The sequence below is a fragment of the Rhinoderma darwinii genome, chromosome 1 (genome assembly GCF_050947455.1).
Source record: "Rhinoderma darwinii isolate aRhiDar2 chromosome 1, aRhiDar2.hap1, whole genome shotgun sequence".
In the NCBI taxonomy this organism is placed as follows: domain Eukaryota; kingdom Metazoa; phylum Chordata; class Amphibia; order Anura; family Rhinodermatidae; genus Rhinoderma; species Rhinoderma darwinii.
The window spans coordinates 239,443,815-239,453,916 of record NC_134687.1 but is presented as its reverse complement, the minus strand read 5'-3'; the positions used below and the strand labels follow the sequence as shown (position 1 = coordinate 239,453,916).

General features: G+C 44.6%; 1 protein-coding gene across 1 annotated transcript in view; it reads right to left on the bottom strand.

The window, feature by feature from the left end:
• Window positions 1-962: 962 nt before the first annotated feature.
• The window catches only part of IFI30 (IFI30 lysosomal thiol reductase), a 67,483-nt gene continuing 58,343 nt past the window's right edge, over window positions 963-10,102 (bottom strand). Inside the window, exon 7 of the mRNA XM_075850034.1 lies at window positions 963-1,154. Coding sequence (XP_075706149.1) covers window positions 1,083-1,154 — 72 coding nt within the window. The 3' untranslated portion in view covers window positions 963-1,082. The remainder of the gene's footprint in view (window positions 1,155-10,102) is intronic.

Below are 10,102 nucleotides of genomic sequence, written 5' to 3'. Positions count from 1 at the left end.
AAAACATCATTACCAACCACTCTATATAGGAACTCTGGCCACTTTGTGACAAAAACAACATATATGGTTGAAAAACGCAAGTGTGAACATAACCCAGCGTTTTTGTGTTGAAAATTGTTATCTTCTCAAATATTGTTCCATGCATATATGATGTTTACATACATACTTATGAGGTGATATTATAGAAGCATAGAGGTGCTATTGTATGTCTCTTTTTCCTGGCCAGGAGAAAAATATTTTAAATTATTGTTGTATAAATTATACTGCCGGTATTATCTGGATTTATAAATAAAATACTTTGTTAAATTTTATCCAACCCAAGAGTGCCTAGCTATATTCCTGGAACATTTTTTTTCTTTTTCTTTTTCAATATTCTTTATCAGGAATGGCACCGTGCTATATTATATTGCAATTTTGGGTATGTTTAGGTATGGTTTTGAATAACCACATCTTTTTTCTAGAAAGTTAAGGACGGTTAACCTTTTTTTCTGTTATAATAGATCACATTCATTGTAAGCAAATCTTTGGTCCATGCAGTAATTTCTATATGGACAAACCTTGACGTTGGTGAGATAATGTGGAAAAAGTCTAATATGGATGAAATACAGTGTACCCTTCCTTTCATTACACCCTCATATACAGACTAATGTGGAAATAGTGGAGAAACATCATGGATTGAGTTATTGTTAGGCTTATTAAGGCTCTATTCATATTTACGTTCTTCTCTGTCAGGTTGTTCCTTTCTTAATAGACGTAATAGCATAGCATGCTGCGCTACTCTATCCTTTAGGATAAAACTGGAACTGGACTGACCAATTATCATTAGTCAATATAAGTTCTAGATATATTTACCACTTTTATGATTTGTCACACCAACATTAAAGTAGCAAGGCAACAAATGCCTGTAGTTTCCCTTATGTCTGTTATCTCATCTTGGAGTCATTGATTAACCAGGACTAGAATTGTGAAAAAAACAACTTTATTATCTATATCGTTTCACATAAGAATTTGTGTTTTTACTATTTTATTTAGCACGATCTCTTGTAGTAACTCTTGATGCTTGTCGACTCTTTGCCACTGTTTCAGCTTAAACACACAGAATCCCTCTTTAATGGAGTCACTCCTTTACTCGAACAAGCATCTGGTTTTGGCCCCTGGTTTAAAAAAAACAAGCATTTCATTGGTAAAGTTGCATAAGTAAATGAGTTAAAAAAGAAGCAGGTAGTAAGATGTTATTAATAATATGTGCATAGTGTAGATACTAAAACATTAATTCACAGTGCCAGCCCTGAGATGACAACATTTGTCCGCCTATTAAAAATCCGGCCAGTCAAGCAAACATCCCCAAAAAGTGCATTCCCATAGACAAGTCCCTGGTACATTTTAAATGGTGGCTTAAATTCCGCCAGTACCTACCCAGTGAGAGGGCGAGGTATGGATTCAAAAATGTACAACCTGTGAGAGAGCACCTCAGGGTACAAGTTTCGGCTATATGAAGGGTAGGACACCAGGTTTGAACCCCCAGAATGTCTCCTCTTCCTGGAAGATAGTGGGAGAATAGTGTGGGATTTGGTGCACCCACTGCTGGACCAGGGTTACCACCTGTACGTGGGTAACTTCTACACCAGCATTCCACTATTTAAGTCCATCTCTACCAGAAGTACTGTAGCATGCAGCTCTGCGTGCAAAAACCAGAGAGGCCTCCCAAAAACTCAGTTTGTCCAAAGGCTCAGAAGGGGTGAGAGCAGGGCACTATGCAGCGAGAAACTGCTGTTGGTCAAGTGCTGTATAAGGACAAGAGGGATGTCCTTATATTGACCACAATACACAGTAACGGCAGCACCACTGTACCTGTCCGAGGTACCATTACAATGACCACCCCCAAGCCAGATGGCTTCCTGGGCTATAATAAGTACATGGGTGGGATTGATCTCTCAGATCAAGTGCTGAACTCTAAGGCTGGGTTCACACGACCAGATTAACGTCCGTAATGGACGGATGTATTTCGGCCGGAAGTCCCGGACCGAACTCAGTGCAGGGAGCCGGGCTCCTAGCATCATAGTTATGTACGATGCTAGGAGTCCCTGCCTCTCCGTGGAACTACTGTCCCGTACTGAAAACATGATTACAGTACGGGACAGTTGTCCTGCAGAGAGGCAGGGACTCCTAGCATCGTACATAACTATGATGCTAGTAGCCCGGCTCCCTGCACTGAGTTCGGTCCGGGACTTCCGGCCGAAATACGTCTGTCCATTACGGACGTTAATGTGGTCGTGTGAACCCAGCCTTATAGTGCCATGTGGAAAACAAGGGTGTGGTACAAAAAGGAGGCCATGCACATTGTATAGATGGCATTGTATAGCGCTAACTTGCAAGCCTGAGAGGAACATTCCTTAATTTTTATGAGGAATGGAAACCAGGAAAGGGAGGGCACAAGCACATCTGCTGGAAGCGAGGGCATTCATATTGTACCTGGGAAAAACTTTCAACAATGTTTCCCAAACTGCACAGAAGGGAAAGTCCCCCAAAAAATTGCAGAGTGTATAACAAAAGGGGAATAAGAAAGGACACCACTTATCAGTTCGAAACCTGCCCCAAAAAATCCTGGCCTATCCATAAAGGATTGGTTCAAAGTGCGCCACACTTTTTTTCTTAATTTTATCAAAATTTTTTTTTAATCATTTATTTTATTATTTATGTACCATGTTATTGTACTACCATATATATTTTTTTAAAGAAGGATTTTCAATTTTTTTGTTGGGGAGACAGAAGGGGAACAATACAGAATACAGAAAATACATTATCACGCATTGTAAGCTGTGGGGGAGGAGGGGAGAGAGAGGGAGGAAAGGAGGGTGAAAAAAGGAAAGCGTAACAATATAACTAACTTAGTTAAGTCGCTGTGATTGTAAATAAAGTAGTGCCGATAAAATATTTAACATTTTACAACGTAAGGCCTCATGCACACTTCCATCACCGTTTTCACAGCCATTTCTCACGGATCCGTGTGTCCATTATGGTACCCTTGTGGTTTCCGTGTGTACTCCGTGTCCGTTCCGTGTTTCCGTTTCAAACGGACGTTGTGCTTCTGTTTTGGCTTCCGTGTTTCCGTTAAAAAAATGGAAGGTATTGAACTTCATTTGAACTTGTCACATGTTCCAGTCTGTGAACTATGGCACGCCCTGCCGTTGCTAGGGCAATGGATCCGTCATAAACGGACGGCACACGGAAGCCTTCCGTGTGCCATCCGTTTTTTCACGGACCCATTGAATTCTATGGGCCCCACGGTCATGGAATCACTGACAAAAGTAGTATATGCTCTACTTTTGACAGAACGGAACAACGGATCCGTGAAAATAACGGAAGCGTGCATGGGCCCATTAAAATGAATGGGTCCGGGTGCTATCAGTGAAAAAAATGGATAGCACCCTGAAGGAAAAAACTGAAGTGGGCATGAGGCCTTAATGGCCCCTCCCATCAAATGATCTAAAACCTGAACAGGGATAAAGATGCCTGCGAGCAACCAGCCTTCCGTACATCGCCATCCCCGCTGAAATACACTTTATCATATGGAGTCATGAACAGGAGAGGATCAAAAAGAAATGACTACATGCATGGTCCACAGTTCTCGCCCACACCGAAACAACCAGGATTTTAATCACATTTTATAAAGGTGTATTCCCCAGGAGCACCTGTTCTTGGAACCACATCGTGGATTCAAAGCAGCTTTTTTATCTTCAATGGAATGTTTTGTGGAAGCAATGAAATGAAAGTTTCCCATGTGTCCAAAAATTGTTGAACCTGGAGTTCCTTATGGAGAGAAGCCTCCACCCAGTCAATTTTTAACAAATAGAGTTTATCCAGGAATAATTTAAAGGGCGGGGTCTGTTCAGCAAGCCAAGCGTGCAATATGGCTTTTACCCCTGCTGCAGCCACATAATGAAGTAGTTTGTGTGCTCCGGGGGAATATTTGTGGATCTCGGGGTCCATATATCCAAACACTGCCCACAATGCCGTATCAGGGACAAAAGTCGTAAAGTGAGAAATAGAGAATGTGCGTATACAGGATCAAAATGTGCGAATTACAGGGCAGGACCATAAGCAATGATGGAGATTAGCGTCAGATGCTTGGCATCTAAAACAGTGTGAGGTTTCATAGACACCTATTTTGTGACCTACAAGCAGGGTCAGGTAAAACTTGTGAGCAATTTTAAACCTCATTTCCAGAAAGTGGGCTGAAGGTAGAAATTTGTGTGCCTGTCCCAGAGCCGCTAATATGGTGGTGTGAGTTAGGGACCGATCATCATTCTGCCATTTCGTTAGAGGGGTTTGGGATTTAGAGTAGTCAAGGAGAATATGGATGAATTGATAATTTCTTGTTATCTGGCTATTGGGTGAGTTTTGTCTAGAGAAATGTAGAAGTAAATAGGGATTCCATTCTATTTCAGGCAAGTGTTTTAAAACCTTTTTTTTTATAAAGCTTTTGACTTGGAGATAGCTAAAATGAAAGTATCCTGCGTTCTTCTAGGTGTACAAGTTTTTTTTTTAGGGAAGTGACACCTAACGTGTGCCATCTGTGGAAGATTGCACGTGGATTGCCATCTTGAAAGTAGGGGTTGCAAATTAAGGGTAGATGAAGAGATATCAAGGGGGAAAGCTGGAGATGACGTCTGATTTTTCTGCCATGCTTTCCAAGTAGTAAAGAGCAGGGGGTTAGCTCTCGTATCAATCGATAAACTCTCATATTGGAGGTGCAAGAGACCTGACCACGCTCGTCCAGAAAAACATCTGGAATCCAGAGAAATAGAAGTATAGGTAGAGGTGTTCTGGAGCCAATCAGAGACATATCGGAATAAAGCCACTAGGTTATAGTGCTTAATGTCGGGGAAGTTAGTGCCCCCATTATCTCTAGGTTGTTGTAATATCCGGTAAGGTTCTTTAAGGGTAATTTTATCCTCTTCTCATCCTTGTATTGGAAGGGTATGGAAAATTTAGAGAAGGCAAGGTAACTCCACCATCTTAAGAAGGTTGGCCCTACCCAAATATGAAAGTGTGAAGTGATTCCAAGTGGAAAGCGGTTTTTATAGTTCAGCTATGTAATGTGAGATTCTATAGAGTTTAGCAAGGTGTCTGGAGATCTGGATGCCCAAGTATTTGATTGCATGAACCTTCCAGTGGAACGGGTAAATGGATGCCCAGAGAGGTTTAGAGGGTCCTTTTACCAACAATGTTTCTGTCTTATCTACGTTAAGAAAGTAGCCCTATAGTCGGCCCACCCTTTGTAGATCGTTGAGCAGTGGAGACAACACCGTTTTAGGATCAGAGACTATCAACAGGATATCGTCCATAAAAGCAGCGACTTTAGATCAGTTTCCCACAGTGTGAGTCCCTGGAAAGTTGAGGCCATGGAACGGTGACGTAGAAGGGGGTCAATAGAGAGGTTGAACAAAAGGGGGAGAGGGGACATCCCTGTTTAGTGCCCCTAAAAATATCAATAGGGAGTTGTGCCCATTGACCGTCACACTAGTCGCTGCATCACACTGAAGAGACTGGATTTACTGGGTTAAAGTTGGACCCAGTCCCGTACGGTTTAGCACATTGTCAAGGAAGGGCCAAGCCACCATGTCGAATGCTTTCTCAGCATGGAGGCCCATTAACATGGTAACTGGTCTTGCCGGATCTTGTGCCAAAACTGTAGTGGCTATCACAGCTCTGATATTTTGTATACTTGTCCTACCTCATGTAAAACCTGAGTATCAGAGAGCAGGTCAGGAAGAAGAAACCGGAGGAATCCTCCAGCTCACCCACAGAACATCTCAGTCCAGACTGCGCTCGGATCCTACGTGACGGCACACGGCAAGGCAACAGAAGAACAGAAAAGACCTTTGATCCAGCACTTAGAAGCTACACAAGCCGGGGGCGCTCGCGAGCTGCTAACCAAGATGGCCGCATGCTGAGGTAGCTCCGCGACTCCTGGGCACAACAGCTATCAGACGCTAACATTTGAGGTGAACTATCTCGCTATCACACCCCACTTTCTCCCCCAGTCGACCCCCAGCTCAGTTTGTTCATGGTCCGGAAGAATTTAGTGGGGCGAAAGGACTTAAAACCGCCGGAGTCCTCCGTCCCTGCCCCCACGCCTGAGAGCGCAACTTCTCCCGCCATGTCGGCAGGCTCAGAGGACGACATACAGGCCTCACCCGAGCTCGTAGCAGACTCGCAGGAGGACGGGTCCCAGCAACCCGATCCACAATTTACTACTAGAGATGCCTCCCTGCTTCAAAAATTTAAGCAGCTTCTACAGCAGGAACTACAACTTACAGCTTCTAAGCTGTCCAGGGATCTTACTCGGGAGATACGGGAGCTGGGAGCCCGGACAAATGTCCTGGAGACTAAAATGGATGACACCATAGAAGTCTTAAATGCGCACGATGCTGAATTCGATTCCCTGAGGGCAGATTTGGATTCCACTATGCTCCGACTAGAGGATTTTGAAAACCGTGCGCGGCGGGGAAACCTTCGAATTAGAGGTTTACCTGAAACCTACGAAGATCTTAATTCCTCGGTTACTGCCCTGTTCCAGGAATTGGCGCCAGGCCTCCCTATAGACAGATTGGAGATGGATCGGGTCCACAGATCGCTCGGTCCCAAACGTCAAGATGGTAGGCCACGGGATATAGTGGTGAAACTTACCTATTATGCTACTAAAGAAACCCTGTCTCAAAAAGCCAGAGCTGCTTCATCCCTGCTGTTCCAGGGTCACGAATATCAAATCTTCGCCGATCTTTCCCCGATCACCATCCAAAAGCGGCGGAATATGAAACCCCTGCTGGCCGTCTTACAACATCGTCAGATTAGATACCGCTGGGGATACCCTTTCAAACTCCAATTTTCTGTGGATAATAAGTTCTACTCTGCCAGCTCAGCCGACGACCTCAAGCAACTTTTGGTCACCCTGCAACTCTTACCTGTGGAGGCTGACAGACCGAGTCAAACGTCTCAGGCGCGCCGCGACAGACCTCCTCTTCGCCCCATCTGGGAGAAAGTTCCCCCACGCAGACCACCTGGGAGATTTGGTGCCATACCCAATGTTCGTGACGACCCAGCCTGATGGATGAGTGCTTTTTGCTTGTGGTCTGACTGTCCACCTTTTTGTTTCCAATAACCTTGGATTGTTACTCTGCCTCACTTGCGGTGGTCTGTCTACGATGGGGACTGATTTCTGCAACGGGCAGTTTAACTCATTTGACGTTTTGTCTTGTTGATTTCTAAGATGTTCACTACATACAAAGTACTTCTGGCATTACCCGCACTCATTTTCCACTTACACATTTATGGATTTTTGGTCTGGCCTGCTATGCATGTTTTGCCTCACCACATGGCGGCACTGCATGCATGGCCTGCTGGACATACATTTCAACTGCCTCTTATTCTGTATTGCAGCCGGGAGTTGCGGCCTACTTCTCTCGGGCCGTGGATCAGCCTGCCGGGTACCCCCTGCCTCCCAATGGGGGCGGCGGGTGTCGGGCGTGCTGTTTCCCGGCTCGAGATGTTGTTTCATACACTGTACTTTAATATGCCGCTCCACAACACTGTCTCTGTTTCTGTATACAAGTAGTGGAGCACACCAAGCCTGCCGCAGTTCCATTTTGTGTGGGTTCGGTTAACTTTGCTTTACATTGGCTGTCAATATAATTAAGTTTTATTCCCCTTACTTTACCTCTGCTACATTTTTGAGTTCACCCCAACAAAATGTTGTTACCACACCTTTGTGCCCAGGTGCCGGTGACCCCCTGGTTCTACAAGTAGTATTACCCGTACTGCTATCCACTTCTCTATGCCGTGTTTTGGGCATTTTCCATTTCTCGATGTCTATGTGCATAGTTTTTTTTATATTACTTTTTATTTAGTCTATCTCTCCCTCCCCTTTCTTACCTTCCCCTCTTTCCTTCTCCCCCTGTCGGTCAGGGGTCTTCGTCGGATCATTAAACCATTCTCATGGCCCCTCCTGCTTTGAAAATAATCTCCCACAATGTCCAGGGTTTCAACTCCCCACATAAACGCTCGAAGGCTTTTCATTTCTACAAAGCTAGCCATGCCGATATAGTTTGCCTCCAGGAAACTAGATTTTCTGCCACGTCTAAACCACAATATCTAAGTGCGCACTTCCCCGTTTTTTATGGCGCATACGCTCACGAAAAACGGCGAGGAGTAGTTATTGCCTTTAGAAAGAATCTCCCTTTTATTTGCAACACAGAAATTATTGATCCCACTGGACGCTATGTGATTTTAGTCGGCACACTATTTGATGTAGAAGTGACCCTAGTAGGTTATTATGGTCCTAATGACTTTCAAACAGGGTTTTTTTCCCACCTATTTAAGCTGGTTGACGCTAACCGTCGGGGTCTTCTGGTGGTTATGGGTGACTCGAATCTGGTAATCAATCCCTCAGTGGATAAATCCCCGACCCCCAATCCATCCACATCCCACACACCTTCCATTGAGTTCAGGGATATGTTGCAACTACATGACCTTCAAGATCTCTGGCGTGAACTCCACCCCACCACAAAAGACTTTACTTTCTATTCCTGCCCTCATTCCTCGTTTAGCCGTATTGACCACATATTTACATCTCAAAGATCTCTACCACTATGCTCCTCAGCTAAGATATTGAGCACACCTTGGTCTGATCACAACCCAGTGGAAGTTTCTTTTTCTTCCCTGGTCCCACGGGGGCTCTCCTTTAACTGGCGTCTGAATGACTCCCTTTTGTCCTCTAAAGATACTTTCGCGCAAGTGGAAGCGGCGGTAAAGGACTATTTTGACCTGAATGTGGGTTCCACGTCCTCCCCGATTATATTATGGGAGGCGCATAAAGCCACATTGCGGGGAGCTCTCATTCGACTAGGCTCATTTAAAAAGAAAAATAGAGAACGAAAAATCGCAGAGTTATACCGCTTGTTAGAACAAAAGGAACATACTTGGAAACAGAACCCCTCGACCGCTAATAAAACCTCGGTAGATGCTACTAGGCTGGAACTAGACCTTCTATTGACGGAGCAGGTAGAACGCAAACTTAGATGGTCCAAACAGCGATATTACTCGCAAAGTAATAAACCGGGTAAACTCCTGGCTCGTCAATTGAGGGTCCCTGTGTCGACAAGGGAACCTGTTAGGTTACGAACTTCCACAGGTAATGTTACAGCGGACCCCAATAAAATCACTTCCCTATTTCAAAATTTTCTCTCCAACTTATATTCCTCCCCCCCATTATTTGACTCCTTGAGGGCTGAAGGCTTATTTGCAGACCTGACTTTTCCGGATATCACTCCTTCCAACCTTGTGGCCTTGGAGGCTGAGATATCCGAAGCAGAGGTTCAGGCAGCCATCAAGGAGTTGAAACCCTCCAAATCACCTGGTCCTGACGGTTTTTCCCCTTTATATTATAAAAAACTCTCCCCACTACTGGTCCCGTATTTAACTCAACTCTTTAATGCCCTCAGAGCTGGTACAACCCCTCTCCCATCAACCCTTCATGCTCATATCGCTATGATCCCCAAACCACAAAAAGACTCTCTCCAAATTACCAACTACAGACCAATATCACTCTTGAACACAGATATTAAAATCCTGGCCAAGATTATGGCGACTAGGATAAACTGCTTCCTTGACGTTATTATCCATGGGGACCAGGCTGGCTTTGTCCCAGGCAGACAGACAAGTGATTGCACCAAGAGAGTTATATCTCTGATTCATGTAGCTCGTAGGAGAAATGTGGCCTCAATGCTTCTCTCGCTCGATATTCAAAAAGCCTTCGACACGATATCCTGGTCATACATGGATTTTGCCTTGGGGAAGTGGGGCTTCCAGCGTCACTTTATGTCCTGGGTGCATGCCCTCTATTCCAACCCTACAGCCAAAGTTTGCTATGCTGGCTATCAGTCTGCTCCCTTTCCTATTGAACGGGGCACTAGACAAGGATGTCCGCTATCTCCCATTCTATTTATTTTGGCTCTTGAGCCCTTGGCTATGATGATACGCCAAAATCAGAACATCAAAGGGTTGGAGGTGGCGGGCATGCAACATAAAATGTCCCTTTTTG